The following is a 22,399-nucleotide window of genomic DNA, read 5'->3' as shown; positions in this document are numbered from 1 at the left end:
GTCAGGAGTCAGAATAATATCAGCTAGTGTACACAATCATATGGCAAAATAGTACTTACTAGGCAACTAAGGAGGATTAAAGTGGTATCTATATTTCTATAAATGGAAAATACCTAAGACATGATTTATAAGATCAAGCACAAGAATACTTCTGCATTATTGTTGCATGATATATGAACTATTGGCCTGTGACTGACACAACATTGATCACTTTCCTAATGTGCACGTATACGCTGCTGTCCTCTACTTCAATTTAGCTGTGAAATTTCACAAATGAATATCGAGTGGGAGTTGGGGTGAACGAATATCAGTCGCAAAAATCACTTTTGGAAGCTGCCAAATTGATAGTTTTGATGACTTGAAAAAGGGTCATCTACACCCGTTGCTGTGGACGTGGACCCGGATTGGCCAAGCTTGGTTCCTTGACCCATGGCTCTACCCATGTTACCCATGTAAAATGTAGTAGGCCCTTTGTCTTTCACATCTGACCCATCGGTCAATCCACCCATGATGCCTACGTCTGCAAGGTTGACCTTTGTGGCTGCAGGGTAAACAGAATGTTAAAGTACAATATCCTACAAGTAACTACTACCTGGTTCTACTCTAAAGCTAAGCATACTATGTATAGTCGTAGAGAAACTTACGTGCAGCAATATTCAGATCAATGAGTCCGCGGCTCAATGAATCAGCCCATATTCCGGATCTGACTTGAAAATTATCTTTCTTCGGCGAGGGCTTGGCTTCGAGTGGAGATTTGTCTAATTTGGTAGGAGCCTCCTGATTCCCTCCACTGGTGGCATTTTCATTGGTTACTGATACAGGATCAGCATGAGTAACAAATGCACCAAAAGGATCAGAACTACCAAAGTTGTTTAGTGGAACTGCAGCAAATGGATCAACTGTAGTAGTATTCATCTGGACTGATTTTGAAGATCTGACATCGGGTTGAACAACAGGATCTGGTGCAGCGAAAAAATCCATCGTTGAAGAAGCTGCAGGTGAAGAGGAAGGCTGGGAAGCAAACAGATCTACACTTATCTGCAGAAAAGACGGGGCCTATTGATAACTATCTAACAAAAAAGTATATGCAAAGAAGCATAAACCAGACCGAGAGGTTACCCCCACCTCAGACTGTGGTTTCGCCGATACAAAATTGGCGTCAGCAAACAAATCAACCTCCGATGGATGATTGGTCACAGTAGAATTATCAGCTGGAACAGGTGTTGGTGCATCCAAGAGGTCACCAATCAAATTTTGCCCAAAGAGATCTACTTGCTCAGAATTTCCTGTGGAAGGCTCTGCTTGTCAGTGAAAAGGAAGTAGTTAATTCCAGATAAACAACTGCACTTCAATCCCAAACTAGCTATAAGATGAATTCTGCATGGAATAGGTTCCAGATGAATTTATTATCAGCAAGGATCTTTCTTTAGCTATTTTGCTTAATAGAAACCAAATCCCAAAAAGGACATGTATATAATCATGAGAAAAGACCATTCACACTACAATGCCACAATGAAGATTTCACTCGATTTATTTTTCATTTCTTTGAAATGTTTTAGGATGTCTTTTTTGTTTGCTCCCAAGTAGTTGGAGAATTGACTTATTTTCTTTTATATCGCAAGTCATTCCTTGTAAAAAAGAAATAAGTTCCAGAAGTTCCTGTCAAGCCGCCGCATGTAACATCCAAAGTATTTGGTGCACCTCCTCAACCAGATAAAAAAGTGATTTAAAGATAAAAGTCTTCTCTATGAAACAAAAGGGACAGCAGGACAAGCAAACCTTGTCTTTGGCTTTCATAACCAATTAACAGCTTTAGCATCTTGTGGTCCAGCCAACATTTTTTTTCCTTTTTTTTTTTTTTAATGGCATCATAAAGCCAGCATCTTTTACAATTTACTTGGTTTTCCATTTGGAAAGAACCTAACTTTTGTGAGGCCAAAGAAAATTCTTCTACTTCTTCATGAGACCTCTATCTTTTGGCACAAACCACCAGAGTCAATAGAAGTGACACTTCGCCTTTGTATGCAGAACTTTAGTGACATTTAACCTTTTAATGCAAAACATTATGCGGACTTGGAAATTGAGAGCCTTCTAGAAAACATAAAGTAGGCTAGCATTGCAAATGTTGAAGATAGATATAAAGATACTTACTAGTACTTGAAGTCCCTCGAGGATCAAAATCATCAAAATCTTCCTCATATTTGCTTGAAGATGCAGCTGCGCTCTGTGAAGGATTAGAACTAGCTTTATCAAGTTTACCTATTTTCTTTGCCGTCTTTGATCCACTAGCTGAAACAGTGTCTTGAACCTTGCTGCAAAAGATCCTCCGATATAATAAAAGGGAGACATGACAAGGTTTAAAAGGAAACAATAGAACCAACAGTGATATAAAAAGGAAAAAATAAAGTTCAAACAATAGAACCATTGCGGAGTTGATTGCCACTTAAACTTCAGTCAATTCGAATGCTAAATCAAACAGTGATATAAAGAGGAAAAAATAAAGTTCAAACAGGTGAGCATAAGCTGCCTAAGCATGTGGGACAGAGAACTAGGTAACAATTGATTCCCAAAAGTAAGCATGGAGTAGACTATGCAGTAACCTATTCAGAAAATTGAAGACCAAATTGAGAAGAGAGTGAAGAAAAAAGAGACAAGTTTCTCTCTTTTAAATGGAAAACAATTAACACAATTCTTTGCTCACTGTCTCTCTCTCTCTCTCTCTCTCTCTCTCTCTCTCTCTCTCTCTCTCACACACACACACACACACACACACACCCCAACAGCCTACAAAGCTGCAGTCCAGTGGCGGTCAAGAAAGCTACAAGAACTTGGCAACTAGACCAATCCTAATGTAGTTACCTTTTGGTGGAAGCTTCTAGGTCCAGAAGTTGGTAATGATACATTCTGAATCAAACTGAGGAAAGAAGAAAACACGTCACAGGTTCTAGTAGTTCTTTGTCAATTATAATGACCTTCCTGATTATAGAGCAACACTAACCAAAACAACAAAATAGTAATTCTAACCAACGGTACATGGACAAAGGTACGATTATGCGACGGGTATGCTAAGTTACTAAGAAAGTTTTAGCACATTTGGATGGTCCACAGATGACAGAACATGGCCATAAGTAATCATTTCATTCTCATTTAACATGGGTTGGTCGAGGCAATTGAAGAGTCTTGATTTAAACTTGCTTCTTCCAGTAAATCCAGAATAAGCCAGAAACAACTTGGAGCAAAAACTCACGCGGTTGCAATGATATGAGAAAGTTGAAAGAGAATAATAATAGATCCTTTTTCTCAAGATGTTGCTCCGACTCTCCAAAAATGTTGTTGAAACAGTGTTGGATCCTCCAAACACGCAGCCAGCGTCATTTTTGAGGAGTCTGAGCAACATAGGTCTCAATCACTGCCAGACTGTTTTTTGGTACTGTTGGCTCTTTTGTTAGGCATATATGTTTTCTTCTTCTGCAGTAAGATTCAAAAACTATATGCATTTGAATGGTTATGAATCAGTTGTAACAATGAATAAGTTGTAACAGACAGTTCGCAACTATAATGAAAAACAAAAGTAAAAGCGCCTATGCCACAATCCCCAAATATGAATCACATGAGTTTTTCGAACAAACAGTACATGGTTAAAAAGCTAGAGTATAATAAAATAGAAGGATAAAGTGAAGCATAATGCAGGAAAAAGAATCCAAACCTTCCGTAATGAGAAGACCCCTTCTTTGATTTAAAAGTACTCTGACCAATTTTATCTTCACCATACCGATCCTTTTCCTTGTAGTTATCCTTAAATGAATCACCGTCACTTTTATTTCCAAAACCTCCATACCGATCACCACCCTGAAAGTTGCTGCTGCTACTAAAAGAGGTAGAGTTTGACTTAAATGTTACTCCTGAAGATGACAGTCCAAAGTACCTAAAAGGTGGCATTTCCATCATGACCGTGCAACTAGTTAGGAGGGACTATTGAGTAATCTAAAGCAAAGGCAGACCTTAAGGCATTTACTTACTTGTCGCGATTTGCAGCAGCTTTATCTCTAACCTCTTGTATCTTTTCCTTGTTATTCAATAGTGCCACAACATTTTCTGCTTTTTTCCGCACATTGATGCCCATATCTTTCCCATTGGGTTCAACATACTCGAAACTTGTAAGAGACTTGAGTTGCAAATGGTAAGAAGGAAATAGGTAAGATACACAGTGGGGAAGGACCACACCATTTTTTTGGTATAATAGGAAACAACTGTCACTTCTGGTACCGGCAAAAGAAATTTAACATAATGAGATGAAAATACATACAGAGATCTGATAGGTGTGTTCTACGATTTCGTCAACTGCACGTTCAGATCCGTGTGCCACCAAATACTCTATAACAGCCAACGACTGGTACCACATTAATTACATATATATTAGACCTTAGAACACAAGTTGTTCGAGAAGGTATAGAAATAACGCTTAAAATTTGAACAATGAAATTGATTGTTAACATTTTAAGGTTTTCTTCTATTTTCTATACGGTTCTTATGTTTTTATAGGCTTAACTACAAATATTTGATACCATAAGTAGATATAATACACACCTTATAGACATAACGCCAGTTCTTTCCTGTTTCAGGCAATCTTGTCCACAGGACATTCATAACCATCTGACATTCAGAGCTGCAAAATGAACCAGTAAATTGTCAGATTAATCGACTTACCTTTATGACGACAACAAATACCAAAATCCAAAAAGTAAAGAATTAGCAGCTATATTGATGAGGTTGTACAATTTCTTTGTAGCCTGAGCTATCTCAGCCAACGCAGTACCATGGGGGCCCCATGGTTCATCATCCGTAGCATCCAATACCTATTCATGTTAAAATATTACATTATAATCAGACCAATGAAGGGGGAAAGCAAAAAAAAAAAAAAAAAAACATAGGTTGCATCTTGATTGTTATTACGAGTGAGCACGGTCGGAATAAAAAAGACACTGATCAAGTAGGAAAAAGAAAGCACCCAATATCTAGTTCAGAAAAACTAATGTTCAGATAAATCCTATGTTTCGTAATCAGTAGATGTGCTTAACTTGAGACAATTAGTTCTTAGTTAATCATCTATTGTTATATAGGATCAAGGAACAAATATGAACTCTTTCACTGATAACCATGGTGTCCTAAGCCAGGTTGCGCACACCTCGACTAATTCCATGGGTCTGCTACCTCCACCAGCACAGGTACCGGGGACAAATGGGAACAAATATGAATTACAAGCTGAAATAAACGATGTGTTCATCTCTTTTCCCGTCTTTCCCTTTTTTTGTTTGAAATGAGACATGCTGCTTGTTTTATCAGTAGCTGGTGTACAAATTCTTCAGATTCAATTGACTTAAAATCCTGTATTGATTTCTTACTTGGTTATACGCTTGATATGCATTCTACAAGAATACAACAACGTACCCAGTGTAATCCCGCAAAGTGGGGTGTAGGGAGGGTGGTTTGCATGCAAAACTTACCCCTTCCCTTGTGGGGTGAGAGGCTGTTTCTGATAGAACCTCAGCTCGAACGAAAACGAAAAGAATAGAATTTGAAGCAATGTATTAAGTAAAATATAACAGCACAATAACAAGATACAAGGCAAATGAAACAACATATAATAATACACATTGAAGAAAGAAAACTACGCGATTACTAACTAGATACTACTAATAGTGGGAACCCTCAACTACCTACTGATCTTCTAGCCTAATCCTCTACCTCCACACCTTTCTATAATACATGTAAAAAATTATACTCCCTCTGTCCTAATTTATGTGCCCCACTTTCCTTTTCAGTTTGTCCCAATAAAAATGTCACCTTTCTATATTTAGAAAATTTAGACCACAAATTTCAATAGTCTTCCTATTTTTCTTAAATTTCGTGCCTAGTCAAATGATACCACATAAATTGCGACGGTGTGAGTAACTAAAAGTAATTTTTTTTTTAAACTGAAAAATAAAAATCTAAGCTTTTTTACCTTCTGCTCAATCTCAGGAACCTTCAATACTTTCAAATTCACCTCTCTTTTTCTGCAAAACCCATTTTACAATTTTTTTTTTAAAAAAAAACATAATAATTAAAATAACACTGCACAATTAAAAATTTCACAAAAAAAAAAAAAAGACAAGATATTAAAAGGGCTTACATTTCACGTACAGTTTGATCGAATACTTTCATGAAATCCATTATTGGATCTGCAAATCACAAAATTCAATTAAAAATTTAAGCTTGAATTCATAAAATTATGTAATCGCATCTAAATTTATATAAAAAAATGATTCTTTTGGATATACTTTGGTAATTTTGGGACCAAATTTTGAGTTTAAAGAAATACCTGAAACTGATGAGATCTCTCCTAACCGATTAAGATGACCAAGTTCGTTATGATTTTGAGTTTAACTCTTTTTTTTTTTTTTTTTTTTTTTTGTTTTTTATTTTAGTTTTTCCTCTCTTTAATAGCCTAAGTTTTTTCGAAATCAATTTTTATATTATATTTTACTTGTTTATGGTATGAACAATCAACTTTATAATAGTAAGTTGTTTGCAAATTTACTCCTCCTATAACAAGTATCTTTTTTTTTTAATAATATAATAATTAATCATCTTTATAAAAATAGAACGATTGACAATAATAAATATAAAGATTTTGATCAAATATTTGATTCTTTAATACACTGCTTATGACAAAGAATATCATATTATATATATATATATATCAATGTTTGACCTGTTTAATTATGACGCATCTAATTTTGCGGGCGTCTTATTACCCCCTGATCATTTTAAAAGTGGAATAATTTGCCCCTTGAAATGCTATGCCCAGATTTGAAGTATGCGAAAATACACACGCCAACCAAAGATTTAACACGTGTATTTTTCATTTAAATCCTTTTTTTTTTTTAACTAATTTTTCCCTAAGTGTTCTTCTTTCTAACATACTTCCACCATTAAATAATTTTAGAGCTCTAAATTGAAGAAAAATAGAAACACATTATTCAAAGGCTATCAAAAATCAATAGACAAAGTATTGGTTTATTGAGAAAACTTTGCACTAGCTTAAATTAAAAAAAAAAAGTCGTCGGAGTTAAAGAGGGAGATGGCGGAGATCGCTGGATTATTCCATTTTTTAAAATTTCTTTGTCATATCACAATTTCCTTCCTTACTTCAAGATCTGATTTGTTTTATAACAATTAATGTAGAGATTCGTCTAGTTTTACTCAAATTTGCGGGTTTGTTATGGGTGTTAATGATATGAAGTTTTCTTATCTAGCTAAATTCTTGATTTGATTCTTATTTTATTTAATGTTGGCATTTAGATTGATGGGTCGTTTTGATCTTATTTGTTGTTATGAGAAAAAATGGAGTTTGCCGGTGGAAATTTTTCAAGCAAACAAAATCCGATGATTTGTTGAAGAGAAGAAGAAAGAAGAGAAAGATATAAACAAATCAGAAAATTAAATAAAAAAACAGTTTTTATAAACTATTTTTGTGTCTCACTCTCTTTGAGAGAGTGAAATGCACTCTCTTAGCCACCTCAGCATTCAAGGGGCAAATTATTCCACTTTTAAAATGCTCAAGGGGTAATAAATGCGCCCGCAAGGTTGGATGTGTCGTAAATTAAACCGACCAAATGTTGAGGGGGCATCTGAATACTCTCTCTCTCTCTCTCTCTCTCTCTATATATATATATATATATATATATTCATCATTAAAAGATTTTCCTTCATTATACAAGTGTGATTAAGCTTAGATTTTGACAATTTAAAATGAAAAATTAGATTTTATGCATCTTTTTTTACCTGTGACAGTGAAATATTATTCAAATGTCAATGCTACTATTGGTGTATAACAGCCATTCTCTATAATAGCAAAAAAAATCAGGTGTATAACATCAATTTTCTATAACAGCAAAAAAGAATTCGAACTCAACGACGTTGTTATAGAGAGTTTTGACTGTGATAATGGTTATTTGAGATTCATTGATATTGATGTTTAAATGGTTTCAACTAATAATCCAAGTTTTTTTTTCTTTTTCTTGATAATAGGAAAAGAAAACAAATCACATGAGTCTATGCAATATTAGAATAAAATAAAAATTTTAAGAAATGTTTTCGATAAAGTAAGATATTAATAGGGAGAAACTACATCTTAATATCAAGTAACAAATTGTTAAAGCTCAAATTTAGTTTCATGGCAAAAATGGTTTTTATAGGATTGATATTTTATTATTGCACTATCTACTTTTAATTACGATTGAACTATCTAAAGACCAATTTCGTAAAGCTAGCATGATCTAGTTATAAGAGTAGTTTATTTGTTATTGTAATGTATGAGTAAGACGCACGAAAAGGTTAGAGAGTACAAGGGATTTCCCCATACTGAAATTACTTTAAAATTATATTGTATATGTAAGTTCGAAATTATTTTTATGCATATATAGAATATTAAATCCCGTTGGCTTCTTCTGTTGCTTACGCTTTTATATTTTAATTTCTTTCAGTAAAATTTTTAGTTCTGCCACTAATTAGATGCATGCCACATATTCAGATCGAGTTGCAAATAAAAGCTTAATAGCCTGAGAAAAATAGAGGAACAAACCTATTATTCTACCGAGTTTCAAATCAAACACCATTAGCCTAATACTTTTCCAGTTAAAAAAAATGGTCTTTTAATAAAGAAGAAAAATATAAAGTAGGAAAACATAAATCTATATATAATATAAAGTTAGGCGTAGACAAGGTGATGTAACACCTCTCTATGACCACCGTTGCTATTTATCTTTTATCTCCTTTTTTGACATTTTTTTGCATCATTCTTCTCACTAACTATATTTAAAAGCCTAAGCAAAGACAATAAATAATTATAGTTAATCATTTATCTATATAATAAAAGCTACTATTACAAACCAACAAAGAAGTAAATTCCTAATTTTTCCCATTTATGTGATAAGGTTTGAAATCCATCCGTTTCATCCTTTTTGTAAAACAGAAATCCCCTCAGTTGCCTCATTATTTTAAACAGTTTCCTCATTAATTCATAAGTAATTACAGATTAAACATCTTTTGTAACCTCCTCACCCAAACACAAACTTATATTAACTCGTATATAAGTTACCCGTTCCTCTCTTCATTAAATATTACTTCTCTCTTCTTTACAAGAATTAAGGTGGCTTTACTGTTTATAGTTTTCAATTGCTAGAAAGTTGTGCTTTTACACGTTCTATTACAAGACCATGAATATACAAATTAGTATATTTTTTCGATTAGACTGCTTATTTGATTAGTGATCAGTTATGTCGTCAAGAAAAAAAAGTGGCGTTACTCACCATTTTGTGTAATAAGAAGTCTTATGAGAAGATTTTTTTTTTTTTTTAAATTAAAGTTACTTCATTACATAAATTAATTAACAATACGAGTAATTTTTTTCCCCAACCGCTTGACTAGTTTCTTAATAATCTCTGCAATCCTTCTTTACTTTCTGCACAAGAAAATAGGTAGATGTTAGAAAACCTATCCCTATATTTTTTTTTAAATTTTTCATCCAGTATTCGATATCCGTATTATAGTCCGACTATATCCGAATTGGCACCGCTTAGGACCCATTTGGGGGAAGTGCTCTATATTAAGAATTTTTTTGCACCCAAAGCTCAAATCCGAGACCTATAGTTAAGGGAAGAGTAATCCATTTATTGTGTCACACATCCTTTGGTGGTAACCTATCTCTATATGAATTTAACTATATTTCTATTTAGACTTAAATTAAATAAACGGAAAAGGTCCAAAAATACCCCTAACATATGGGAAATGATTCACAATATACTCCATCCACCTATTGGTCAAAAAATACCCCTCCATCCATCTATTTGGTCCAAAAATATTCCAACCTATTTTTTTGGTTCAAGAATACCCCTCAAACTAACACAATAATTTTGATGGTACTTTTCAATTTTAAAATGTCACGTGGCTTGTTTTGATTGGCCACATATATTATTTAATTTTAAAATTAAATTCCACCCATTTAATCCTAAACAACTTTGAATTTGTATATCATTAGAAGTATAATCAACTTTTTCCTCCTCCACACAAGAAATCTTGTATGCTTCACAAAGGTCCCACCTTTTCAATCTCCATAGAAAATAAAAATTAAAAAAGTTCTCAGATCATTATTACAAACTTCAAAGTCAAAATTCATCAATCAATACTTCAACATTTTCCCAGGTCAGTCAATAAATTCTACTCTCAATGGACCAAAAGAAAAAAAAAAAAAAAAAAGAAGAAGATAAATATGTTGAATTGAAAAAAAAAAAAAGATTTTTTTCTTAATGATTCAAGAGTCTTATACCCCATTTGTTAGATTGATTATTTTAAGCTAATGGGTGTGAAAAAATTGATTTTTTTTGTAGCAAGATTTGTATAATTTTAATTATTTTGTAGTTTTTTTTTCCATGTCAGTTAATAAATTCTACTCCCAATGCACTATAAGAAAAAAAACAGATAAATATGTTGAATTGAATTTTTTTTTTCTCAATAATTCAAGATTCTTATACCCATTTGTTAGATTGATTATTTAAGCTAATGGGTGTGAAGAAGTTTTGATTTTTTATTGCAGGAATTGTATAATTTTGATTATTATTTTGAAGTTTTTGTTGGACAAATTGATTCTTTGATTGATTGAAATTGAAGATTTTGCTGACCCATTTTAAAGATTGATTATTTAAGTTAATGGGTGTGAAAATTTTGATTTTTTGTTGCACTAATTGTATAATTTTGATTATTTTTTGATTTTTGTTTTTGATCTAATGATATTTTGATTCACTGAACTTTGAAGATTTTGCTGTCCCATTTTAAAGATTGTTTATTTCTGCTAATGGGTGTGAAATTTTTGATTTTTTGTTGCAAGAATTGTATAATTTTGAAGTTTTTTTTTTTTTATCCAATGATTCTTTGATTGAATTAACTTTGAATATTTTGCTGACCCATTTTAAATATTGATTATTTAAGCTAAAGGGTGTGAAAGTTTTGATCTTTTGTAGCAGGAATTGTATGATTTTGATTATTTTTTTAAGTTTGTTTTTTGATCCAATGATTCTTTGATTGATTGAACTTTAAAGATTTTGCTGACCCATTTTAAAGATTGATTTTTTCAGCTAATGGGTGTGCAATTTTTGATTTTTTGTTGCAAGAATTGTATAATTTTGAAGTTTTTTTTAATCCAATGATTCTTTGATTGAATTAACTTTGAATATTTTGCTGACCCCTTTTAAAGATTGATTATTTAAGCTAATGGGTGTGAAAGTTTTGATCTTTTGTAGCAGGAATTTTATAATTTTGATTATTTTTGAAGTTTTTTTTATCCAATGATTCTTTGATTGATTGAAATTTAAAGATTTTGCTGACCCATTTTAAAGATTGATTTTTTCAGCTAATGGGTGTGAAAAATTTGATTTTTTTGTTGGGGGAAGTGTATAATTTTGATTATTTGGTAGTTTTTTTTAACCAATTGATATGGGATTGAGGGGTAGTTTATTGATTGAACTTTGAAGATTTTGGTGACCCTTTTGTAGATTGATTATTTCAGCTTATGAGTCTGAAATTTTCGATTTTTGTTGCAGGGTATAATTTTGATTCTTTTGATTTTTTCTTTCGGAACCAGTTGATTTGGGATTGAGGCGTAGTTGATTGATTGAACTTTGAAGATTTTTGCTGAAACCAATACCTGTGCAAATTCAAAAATGTTTAGGCGACTCATTGGAAAACCCAAACAAGAAACAAATGCTCTAGCAACCTTGGACAAGTTAAATGAGGTATGATCCTGAATCCTGATTGGCAGTTCTTTTTTGGAATTTGCTTCAATTTTTTCTTTTCAATACTCGTTGGACATGAAAATTATTTACTGGTATTTGAGCAAAGTAGACCCGAATAGAGTGGAATGAACACATAGGATTTATATACCCGTCCCCAACTTGTTTGGAATTGAGGCCAGTTCGATATTTGGCTATTTTCGTTTGAGACAACTGATAGACTTTAGGGGAATAAAGATAGGCCGACTAAAGCAGAATTGATATGGAGTATTAATATAAGCGTCCTAGTTGGGGATCGAAGCATGGTTGTTAAAAATATCTATTTTTGGATCAACTTTCATGGTTAGGAGGCATCTAGTAGATCTGAATAGAGTGGAATGAACATGAAAGTAGTTATGTAGCCACTAGTTTGGAATACGCCCTTTTTGTTGTGTGTGTGCGCGTGTGGCGGTGTGGTGGTGGTGGTGGTGGTGGGGGGGGGGGGGGGGGGAAGGGGGGCAAGGAGCGAAAGAACCAAGTTTTCTGTGGTGATGTCACAATTTGCACCTATTTGTATCTATTTAGTGATCAGCCCACTAGTTTCTTTGATCCCACTCGGTCTTCCTTTTCTATTTTCTTCGTGGAGGTTAAACATTCTTACTTGCAAAATATTTTCTCAGAGTATGCAACTGAAAATAGTTGTCTTTCCTTATAGAGTTTAAGCAGAATGTTTGCCGTATCTCCAGTATTCAAGGCAAATATGATGGAAACTGCCAATACGATTGTGCATGTGGCTGCTAATTTGCCTCACGAATAACTAATAGCATATAGAATTTGTACCAAAAGGGCTTCTCTTTCCTGAACAGCCGCGAACAAAGTTGAAAGTTCATCTATTTCTTCTAATCTAACAGCAGGAAAGTTTGTCCATTCTTTTATTGAGATTGCTCTGATAAACAGGTGCTTTGTCTTTTATAAATTTTCTCGTTTTGATTCATATTCAGTTTGTGATCTACCTAAGTAGACAGGGATGAAGTAGTCCCATAATCGTTTCACTTCCCAAAACTGTAGAACATGAATTTTCCAGATCTTTCCCCTGTAAAACTGCACACGAATCTCATCATAATTAAGGATACAAAATAGATATTTATTTTGTCGGAAGCTATGGGACATTGTCTTAATGTAAATTAAATCATCATTTGTGTGGTCCATTTGTAATAAATATTGTTCGGTGATAACAAATAACAAATATTTTCCAGATGCATTACGTCATACTTGTGCTTAAGTTTTTCTGAAGACCTTAACTTATTCGTGTTTTGTGTCTTCTGAAGTAATTAATTGTGTTTTAATTTTCAAGTAAAGATGAAGAGCTTCAGTTTGACTTCTTGTTATGATGTACAGACGCTTGAGATGCTTGAGAAAAAGGAGAAAGTTTTATTGAAGAAGGCTACTGCTGAGGTTGAAAGAGCGAAGGAATTTACTAGAGCAAAAAATAAAAGGGGTATGATGTCCTGAAAATAATTTGTCTGAAGGGGCTTATTTTTCATATATAGTTCCCTTGGTCTGGATGTTTACATTAATATTTCAGTTTTTCTATTAAGACTCTTGGTTTTTCGCCATATATATTATATATTATATTATTCTCATGCACTTAATATTTGGTTCGTTTAACTTAATATATTGTGTTAGACCTTATAAAGAAAAACTTAATATTTTGTGTTAGATGAGGTAGGGTTTCTATTGTATATACTAGCCTGTTTAACAGTTGAACTATCGATTTACCAGTGCTGAAATAAATCGTGAACAGCTTTTATTTGGTACTTCCATTATATGCTTACTGCAGGAAAGGGTAAAATAAAAAAATACCAAACAGGGTTAAAATTGCTATATTAAGCTATACCTAGAAGTCATGGCTGGGACTTTTCTTATCGAGCTTCTCTTGTGCACATGATTTCTTTTTGGCGAAGGTGGCTTGAGAAAAACTGTTTGACCTTTTTTATGTGTTAATGCAGCAATTAGTATTTAGATTTGTTTCTGCTATTTTCTTGGATGACTGAAATGCTAATTAGATATATCAAAACTAGCTTAAGCTTTGGAATTTTTATTCCAACTGGACACTTTATTATGTACTAACTCTTTCAGTCTTTTCCTTATAAGAATTAACGTAACATTGGTTTTATTACAAGAAATTTCATATAAGAGATCTAGATAAATTAAAATGTTCCTTCTTAACCATTTTCTTTTTGGATAAGGTTCCTTCTCAACATTTCAACCGTGTATAAATATCCTATACGGAGTACAGTTCCAATATCAAATGGAAATTTGAATTTAGGCTGAAACAAAAGTGAAATTAGTTTCAGTTTTTTTTTTTTTTTTTTTTTTTTTTTTTTTTTTTAAATTTTTAATTTTTTTTATTTTTATTCCTAGTCAGCTTTTGTCTGTTACTTAGCATTTTTGTCCTAGATGCCATAGAAGCTCAGAGATTCTTGCTTTTGGGATAGTCTTTAAGCCTTGGCTGATCTGGTTAAAGTCTGGAGACCTGGATGTTTTGCTATACAAAATGATTTTCCCATGTAAAGACAGGAAAAAAGTTGTTTTACCTTCTCCTGAGAATGATAGAGGAAATCAACATCTTTGTGGCTCAAACATATATATTGCTAAATACTTACCATACTTTGAGAACATACTGAGTGAATATTATGATGATGTCTTCATGTTCACATCAATATATTTTGACTCATTATGGTTTTGCTATCTTTTTCTTCATTTTGGTGACGCTTTTGATGAATTTTTTGTGCTATTTTCAGCTGCAATACAATGTTTGAAAAGGAAAAGGCTCTATGAGCAACAAGTCGAACAGCTTGGAAATTTCCAGTTGCGTATTCATGATCAGGTTCTCTTGATGTGTTGTTAGATCTCATAATCTTTGCATGCATTTCGTGTCATAATATCGCAATAAGCATAGGCTGAATTTATTTGGCTGAATTTCGTTTTCAGATGATACTGTTAGAAGGTGCAAAAGCAACAACAGAAACTGTTGATGCTTTGAGAACTGGAGCAGCTGCCATGAAAGCCATGCAGAAGGCAACGTAAGTCGAATGCAGTATTTTTAGTTCTCTATTGTTTTGCATAGTTACACAGCTTTTGCACAGAAAGATTTTTCTCTCAGAATGCAAAATGTTCATATGATAAGGCGGATCCAGGATCTGAACTACTATATGGGTTCGAGTTCGAAATTCTACCACAACCCTTTTGGTTTACTGGACTAGGTCCAGATGAACCCATATGTTCTACCCTAAATGTGCCCCAACAAATGATATATAAATAATCTCCAGTACAGACCTTTCTCTGTATGTTGGATAGCGTGTTAAAGCATCAAATTTCCTTGTAATCTTCTCTGTGCATTACATTTGAAAGCTGTCCATCGAGTCAGTAGAAAGGCTTGGACCATAATCCTAACGGATGGATGACATTTTAATCGATGTCTTTGTAATACTTCTACTTATTAGTAGCACAGTTACAAACAAGCTTTCTACACACAAGCATGATTACATATGCCAGAAATTAAATTCTTATTTTTGTTATGGTTGGGTATCTTTTTGTTAAATGGAGTTTTCTTGCCTGATATTAACCATCTTTCTGTTCAGGAATATTGACGATGTTGACAAAACAATGGATGAAATCAACGAGCAGACTGAGAACATGAAAATGATTCAGGAAGCATTATCTACGCCAATCGGTGCAGCGGCTGATTTTGATGAAGTATCTACTTGGACAATTCCTTGTTTTTATAATACTCCCTCCGTCCCAATTTATATGACACTCTTTCCTTTAGTCATCCCAAAAAGAATCACACCTTTTTATATTTAGTAACAATTTAACTTTATACTTCCCATTTTATCCTCCACACAACTATTTATTATCTTATTTTAGATCACAAGTTTCAAAAGTCTTCCTTTATTTCTTAAACTCTGCTCCCAGTCAAACACCTTTACATAAATTGGGTCAGAGGGAGTGCCTCTTTTTTGTTTCTGGACAATAATTTATACTACTTTTTGCAGGATGAGTTGGAGGCAGAACTTGAAGAACTGGAAGGAGCTGAGTTGGAAGAACAACTCCTTCAGCCTGCTACAACTGCCCCTTCTGCACCTATTCATCTTCCTGCTGGTAGGCAACAAGTGCGTCCCGCTGCCCAGCAGAGCAGAACAGAAGAAGATGAACTTGCTGCTTTGCAGGCTGAAATGGCTCTTTAATGAGGTCATTTTCTTGTTCTTTCTTTCTTGTTATTTAAGCTAAGTATTTGAGACTAGGAACTCATTGTCAGGCTGTTTGACATATGTGCTGATTTAGGTGCTATTATTGATTTTACTTGCAGAAAAAAGGACTTAGATGCTTTTTCCATTGGCCAATTATGATGAAACATGCTAGATTTAATTAGTTCTGTATTTTCATTTGGCCAATTATAAGTGGAACATGCTATACTTACAGTGCTTCTGTGAAGAACTTCTAGTTTTGCCTCAATTGTTTCTTTGTCTTGGTTTCCGTTTGTTGGTTTACCAGAGACATCCTTCTTAGCCCAGTCCCCGTAAGTGGATGCTGTAATCTGCTCTATTAACTAGTTTTTAGCTCAACACCTACACTTGCATTAGTTATCAGTTCAATTTAATGTTGCTCACAGATTTTTGCAATTGTTTGAAGGAAAGAATGTTCCACGTAAAGCCTAGCATAATATGAAGTTGTGCAAAACAAACATGTTTACAAGTTGAAGGTTAAACAATATTACATGAAAACGTCCAATTCACATCCCCCACTTTCACCGCCCCGAAAAAGAGTCGTACAGCATTCCTCCATCGTCTTTCTCACTGCTTTTCAAGATGCCAACTGGATATAGAACTCATCTTCTTTACATTGACATGCACTGAGTATCAACAAAGTTATGTAAATGACACAAAATTCATAGTTATTTGATTTTTTTCCCCAATGGATTTGATATTCATGAGGCAGCTGAAATCTTGACGTTTCAACTGACACGTACTTGACTGGTCGACTTTGAAAGTTCCTGACTGTTTCGTTTGGTGTTTTGCAGTTATAATCGCCGAATAAAGAGTGCTGTAAAGATTGAATGTACTCTTGTGGTGGATGATTGTTTGAATTCTTGATGTGCATGCAGCCTTACAAGTAAATGTATAGATTATTACAGGAGTTGATTTAATATTTTGTGTCAAGTTGAAATGGGAAGATTTTGGTTCTTTTACATGAAATTTCATTCTTGTAATTGTACCCAAAAAAAATCTCTTCTAGCAACATTAAAGTGCATTTTTTATGATCCAACTTGATGCTGAGAGTAACTGGCATTCTTCAGCTATCTGGTCAATCATATTTGTGAATTTACTTATTAACCAGCCCTATAATATGCAGCGGAACTGGTTTGCTGTAAACACAAACACCCGGTGTGGATAGGTATTTACCATGTTGATATGAAATGCAATCAGCTTATGTGCTTCAAAACTGCCTGGTGTCATTGTATAAACCAGTGACGTTTGATCAGTTTGCTTACAGCTCAACTACTTCATCATTACTCATTATCTTCCATCAACACATGTATTAGATAACTCGTCTATCAAGATATTGGCAAATGACAAGAAACTACATGTGTCATTGTATAAACCAAGATCAACATCCTATAACTTTCTCGGTAATGTCGGAATCAGTTCACTCGGACCTTGACTATTTCACCGGTAACCGTTACCTTCATCAATACAGGTACCTTTTAACTCACGTATCAAGGTTTAGACGGATGAAAGAAATTACCTTAACGTATCCTTGTGTCTCTGATAGGATTATAGACACTTCCAGTTACCTATGTTTACACAATTCATATATCCAAATTGCTCTGTGTTCATCTTCTAGTATTCAACGATACTGCGATGGAGATCGAGCTAACACATCTTCTGAATATTTTTGAAATGCTGGCTAAACTCAATTGGCAGTCCAAAAAAAGGCTATTTGCCAATTTCTTACTGGTTCTACGAACTTCTCATGTATTATATTTTTCTTAATCCACCATCTATCAATTTGGCCTGCAATAATGTTTCACTTATTGTATTAAGTCTAAGTTGTTGATATAAAAGATAAAACAGCCAGTAAGTTATAACCAATCAAACCATATGATGGTGTGAAAATTTTCAACATTGTCCTTCATTTAATTAGCAGTTCCTACTAGCAAAAACAAAAGTTCCTACTAGCAAAAGTTAGCATTTCCTACTCCATTCAAAGTTCAAACAGTATTCAGTTACTCTTTAATAACTTGGGATGGCCAAATCAAAGCAAAATGATATATAGGAAGTGGCATGATCATGAAAATATTTACTTACCTTCGTTGTGCATAGTGCATAAAGATGCATATCATATTTAATTGAATCAGTGTAAACATTGGAACCTGCCCCAGCCCATTTTGAGGCTAGTGAAGGAGTGTCCTGGCTCAACAGTAAGAATTGTCACTGTGTAACAAAAGAAATTACTGGTTTAAGTCATGGAACAACCCCTCGCAGAAATGCAAGACAAGATTGCATACAAGAAATACGTTGAGGCCTGACCCTTCAACGATCCGCACACACATAACGGGAGCTTAGTGTAACCGACTGCTTAGTTTTTATAGCTACTAAATATAAAAAGCTGCTTTTACGAAACTTACTTAAAAAGTGAAACAATATACAAATATTGAGACATAGGGAATATTAGTTAGTAGCAGTTCTATTAACACATTACTTAAATACATGTACCCCGTCTTCGGTGCATTGGCCACCTGTCTGACCCGACTTGCGCGGTGCAGCAGTCACATGTCTTACCCCAATAGCAAAATAATGCCAAACAACAACAACCAATAGTAGGGTGTACGCAGTCTTGCCCTTACCTCGTGGAGATAGAGAGGTTGTTTCCAAAAGACCTTCGGTTCAAGTATCGCATACAAAGTAATTTGAAAAAGGAAATACAAAAGTAAATAAAGCATAGCAAATAACAGGGAGAGCGTAACATAGCATTCAGAGCAGCAAAATAATGTCAAACAAGTATAATAATTCATCAACTTACTAAGCATAATGCCAAAGGACAAAATAACTAATAGCTAGTAGCCAAGAATAAAAGAGCTTCCAATACTTCCCTCATGGAAGGTCTAATGGAAGCTAACTTGCTAGTACACATCATCCGTAATTTGAAAAGAGTAGTCGTTGCTTTCAAGTTATTTGGTCCTTTGATTTCTTCATCAAGAGCATCTTCAATAATATTTCCATCTACACAGTGTTTTCTTGCCCACTGTGCAAGGTTCATGTAGTCATCTTTGTTAACAGGTTATTTTCCAGTAGCTAGCTCCAATAATATCACACCAAAGCTATAAACGTCGCTCTTTGTACTTACTTTTGTTGCATAAGCATACTCTAACAAGATTCAAGGCAACTTAAAAACATCAGAAATAAGGAAAAACTCACTAGTCACTTTTCCCTCAGGTCCAAAATATTAGTTTGTTTATGCAAATTGAAGTTGTGTAAAAACATTTGATGTTTTTAGAGAAGTGAGAAGTCATTTATTACTCTTTTTTCTTAAGGTCCCAATTAGTGGAGTCTTAGTTAAGTGATTGTAGTTTAGAGAGTAAATGACAAAAATGGTCCCTTATGACAGTTTTGGTCCTTTTAAGTTTGTAAAAATTTGACGCTTTTGGACTCCGTCAAATATTTAACACACTTTGTCTATTAGATTTGACGGGAACTTCGAAAAAAAGAAGGATTTAGCGGGAACTCAAAATTGGAGGTATATTTTTTGCAGTATCTAATATTTTTTTGTCTCTTTTTAGAGTCTGGTGCAGTTATCTATGTGCAATTTTTTATATTTTTGGTGTCTAGTGCAATTTTTTGTGTTGCAATTTCTAGGATTTGATGGAACATTCCTAATGTTTTTGACCAAATCTATTTTCTCCACAGTTTTCATCAAATATAATTGATGGAGTTGGAGACCACAAGCGTTAATTTTTGGCAAACTTAAAGAATCAAAATTGTTCAAAGCATACTTTAAGGACCATTTTGAACCTACTCCCAAACATAAGGGACCATTTTGTCATTCTCTCTAGTTTAGACAAGTATTCTGTTATTCTTTAAGGAGCAGTGGCGGAGCCACATAGAGCCGAGGAGGTTCGGATAAGGAGGTTCGGCGGAGTTCATCCGAGAGGTTCATCGCTCCTTGCCGAAAAAAAAACACTATTTTTACAAGGTTAAAATTATTTTTTATGTATATATAATAGATGTTGAACCCCCTTAGGCTTCTTCGTATGTTTATTTTTTTATATTTTGAACCCCCTGGCGAAAATCCTGGCTCCGCCACCGTTAAGGAGCGTGCAAAAACTTTAAAAGACAGGTAGTATGGACCGGATGTTGTAATTTAAGTCTGATGTATCATATATGTACCTGGAGCGATGTAGCCAAAAGTGCCAGCAACAGCAGAAGCAGTCTCGCTATCTTCCTGCTTGGCTAATACTTTTGCTAGTCCAAAATCTGCGACTTTTGCATTCCATTCGTTGTCCAGTAGGATATTACTAGATTTAATGTCTCGATGAATAATGGGAGGGGAGCAATTATGGTGCATATAGCAAAGACCGCGGGCAGCTCCAACTGCAATATGCAGCCTGGTATCCCATTTCAATACAACATTTTGTGATTTGTTTCTTTTCTTTTCATGCAACCATTTGTCTAAGCTTTGATTTTCCATGTACTCTTACACCAGGAAATTCGAGTCCATGTTTGAAATGCAGCAAATTAGTTTCACAATATTTGGATGTTGAATCTCACTCAGTATTTGAAGTTCTGCCAGAAATTGTTTCTCTAATCTGCTGTCTAATTCCCTTTCTTTGCGTATTCGTTTAACAGCAACATGACTTCCATTTTGATGGACAGCAATTCGATACACGTCTCCACATCTTCCTCTCCCAATAAAGTTCTCGTCAGTCAAATTCAGTAGAATTTCTGATTCCGTGAGCTCTGTTCTTCGTAAAGGGATGAACTTCCTATCTCCAATTACCTGCCTCTTCCTCCAGCATAAGAGTAAAAAAATAACAACTACCAAAATCGTCCCGACTAGGGCTAAGATTATTGTTCTGGTTTGTTTGTGATTACAGCTGCATAAGCCTGTTAACCGGTTCCAACGGAACCGGTTATGGAACTCGATTGAACCGGCGGGTTCGGTTAAAAAACGAACCGCTTAACCGGTTCGGTTTAACTGGTTCCGGTTTTTACGATTTTCCAAACCGGAACCGGTCCGGTTTGGGAGTGTTTAAAATATGTTTTTTTTTATTTTTTGTATTATATATATATATTATAGTATTTATTTGTATATTGTAGGTATATTTACATATGTTATACAACTTTATAATTAAAGTTTAAATATTTATCGACTAACGACTGTAAAGATCGACGTCGAATAGTATTTTTCGTATACATATATATGTATAACTTATATATACTTATATGTTGACACCGATTTTGTCCCACCTTTCTCCAAAATACCCATTTTACGCGTCTAATATTTGGCAATTTTAAAACAAAATTATTTATATTTTTTACTATAATTATTAGCTTTTATTAATACGGCATTTCATTATCCTGTCATTTTCTCTTATTACCGTTATTACTATTATTATTATTATTATTATTATTTGCATTATTATTATTATTATTATCATTATTCACATTTTTATCATCGCAACATTTTACCTTTTATTTATGCGCACGCATCACATTTATCTTCGCATAATTTTATAATAGTATTCACTTACTATCGAATTTTAAATATATTATCGCACGGCTATTACAACGTCATTTTATTTTATTTTATCGAGTACTAATAAATGCATACTTTTATCAAGTAATATTTTAACACGTTAGCATATAATTAATTAAAATGGGTCTCTTATTTAAAATTAGAAGCCTAAATTATTTCTTTCATTCGGCCACACATTTTAATTCATCATCCCAACCATTTTAATTCACCCCGATCCAATTTTCGAGACCTCCACATTTCAATTTACCCCAAATCAAGTAAACCCATTATTTTCATCCGCCCGGCCACATCTTCAAACCACCGGCCCATATTTTAGCCAACCCGATCCATTAAACCATTTGGACCTCGACCGGATCGTTCAAAATAAAGAAAACCCTTTTAGGGTTTCCTTTTATTTTTCTCCCTCCAGCCGTCACCTCCCCCTCCCTTCTCTCTCCTTCATCATCGTCATCCCCCACCACCGCCGCCACGCCCCGCTCCCCTTCTCTCTCCTCTCACGCTCCCCCACTTCCCCCATCCTGTTCCCCACGCTTCGCCACATCCACTTCCCTTGTCCCGCTCCTCTCAACTCAAACCCTAAATCGCCCTATAAATAATCGTTTCCAAGTCATTTGAAAGGGGGATTTTTGGGAACACCTGATTACAAAGTTGTTTTTAGCGCAAACCCCTTTAGAAATTGAGGTTTAAACCCCCAAAAACTCGCTTTGCAAAGAGTTTTTTTTTTTATTCAAAAATTCCCCGAAACAGACCTTTTGATCGGTGAAAATCCCATA

General features: G+C 34.2%; 4 protein-coding genes across 7 annotated transcripts in view; 1 reads left to right on the top strand and 3 right to left on the bottom strand.

The window, feature by feature from the left end:
- Positions 1-8: 8 nt before the first annotated feature.
- Positions 9-6,519, bottom strand: LOC132065280 (clathrin interactor EPSIN 1-like). 3 transcript variants are annotated; one of them, XM_059458592.1, is made up of 12 exons: positions 6,362-6,519; positions 6,173-6,221; positions 6,005-6,056; positions 4,777-4,856; positions 4,588-4,666; positions 4,307-4,390; positions 4,020-4,165; positions 3,707-3,925; positions 2,152-2,312; positions 1,126-1,298; positions 645-1,038; positions 9-541 (listed from the first exon to the last, which is right to left on the bottom strand). In XM_059458592.1, the coding sequence occupies exons 2-12, from the start codon at positions 6,211-6,213 to the stop codon at positions 321-323; spliced, it is 1,650 nt and encodes a 549-aa protein (XP_059314575.1). In that variant the 5' UTR covers positions 6,214-6,221; positions 6,362-6,519; the 3' UTR covers positions 9-320. The 3 variants fall into 3 exon arrangements, with proteins under 3 accessions (XP_059314575.1, XP_059314577.1, XP_059314576.1); XM_059458594.1 differs by having other exon boundaries at positions 1,126-1,286; XM_059458593.1 differs by lacking the exon at positions 6,362-6,519 and adding an exon at positions 6,321-6,345.
- A 3,561-nt stretch (positions 6,520-10,080) lies between these two features.
- On the top strand, positions 10,081-17,178 carry LOC132065277 (vacuolar protein sorting-associated protein 32 homolog 2-like). Of its 2 annotated transcripts, none has more exons than XM_059458587.1 (8): positions 10,081-10,245; positions 11,681-11,831; positions 13,206-13,305; positions 14,612-14,697; positions 14,802-14,893; positions 15,452-15,566; positions 15,866-16,061; positions 16,891-17,178. In XM_059458587.1, the coding sequence occupies exons 2-7, from the start codon at positions 11,760-11,762 to the stop codon at positions 16,055-16,057; spliced, it is 657 nt and encodes a 218-aa protein (XP_059314570.1). In that variant the 5' UTR covers positions 10,081-10,245; positions 11,681-11,759; the 3' UTR covers positions 16,058-16,061; positions 16,891-17,178. The 2 variants fall into 2 exon arrangements, with proteins under 2 accessions (XP_059314570.1, XP_059314569.1); XM_059458586.1 differs by having other exon boundaries at positions 10,082-10,245; positions 11,640-11,831.
- A 1,685-nt stretch (positions 17,179-18,863) lies between these two features.
- Positions 18,864-20,879, bottom strand: LOC132062877 (LRR receptor-like serine/threonine-protein kinase FEI 1). The gene is made up of 2 exons (XM_059455352.1): positions 20,258-20,879; positions 18,864-19,237 (listed from the first exon to the last, which is right to left on the bottom strand). Exons 1-2 carry the CDS (start codon positions 20,556-20,558, stop codon positions 19,152-19,154), a joined length of 387 nt encoding a protein of 128 aa, XP_059311335.1. The 5' UTR covers positions 20,559-20,879; the 3' UTR covers positions 18,864-19,151.
- The window catches only part of LOC132062243 (LRR receptor-like serine/threonine-protein kinase RGI5), a 3,911-nt gene continuing 2,076 nt past the window's right edge, over positions 20,565-22,399 (bottom strand). The window contains exon 3 of the mRNA XM_059454851.1: positions 20,565-20,877. Coding sequence (XP_059310834.1) covers positions 20,565-20,877 — 313 coding nt within the window. The remainder of the gene's footprint in view (positions 20,878-22,399) is intronic.

Source organism: Lycium ferocissimum, chromosome 7 (genome assembly GCF_029784015.1).
Source record: "Lycium ferocissimum isolate CSIRO_LF1 chromosome 7, AGI_CSIRO_Lferr_CH_V1, whole genome shotgun sequence".
NCBI lineage: Eukaryota > Viridiplantae > Streptophyta > Magnoliopsida > Solanales > Solanaceae > Lycium > Lycium ferocissimum.
The sequence above is the reverse complement of the archived record's forward strand: the minus strand, read 5'-3'. Positions and strand labels throughout refer to the sequence as shown.

Excerpts from the sequence above, each read along its gene's own strand:
- LOC132065280 (XM_059458592.1), bottom strand. The coding sequence starts at position 6,213 with ATGGATTTCATGAAAGTATTCGATCAAACTGTACGTGAAAT. Across the intron at positions 2,313-3,706 it reads GGGTCTTCTCATTACGGAAG|CAAGGTTCAAGACACTGTTT; the intron begins GTTTGGATTCTT and ends GATCTTTTGCAG. Across the intron at positions 1,039-1,125 it reads CGGCGAAACCACAGTCTGAG|ATAAGTGTAGATCTGTTTGC; the intron begins GTGGGGGTAACC and ends TCTTTTCTGCAG.
- LOC132065277 (XM_059458587.1), top strand. The coding sequence starts at position 11,760 with ATGTTTAGGCGACTCATTGGAAAACCCAAACAAGAAACAAATGCTCTA. Across the intron at positions 11,832-13,205 it reads CCTTGGACAAGTTAAATGAG|ACGCTTGAGATGCTTGAGAA; the intron begins GTATGATCCTGA and ends TATGATGTACAG. Across the intron at positions 15,567-15,865 it reads CAGCGGCTGATTTTGATGAA|GATGAGTTGGAGGCAGAACT; the intron begins GTATCTACTTGG and ends TACTTTTTGCAG.
- LOC132062877 (XM_059455352.1), bottom strand. The coding sequence starts at position 20,558 with ATGGAAAATCAAAGCTTAGACAAATGGTTGCATGAAAAGAAAAGAAAC. Across the intron at positions 19,238-20,257 it reads TTTTGGCTACATCGCTCCAG|AGTATGCTTATGCAACAAAA; the intron begins GTACATATATGA and ends GAATCTTGTTAG.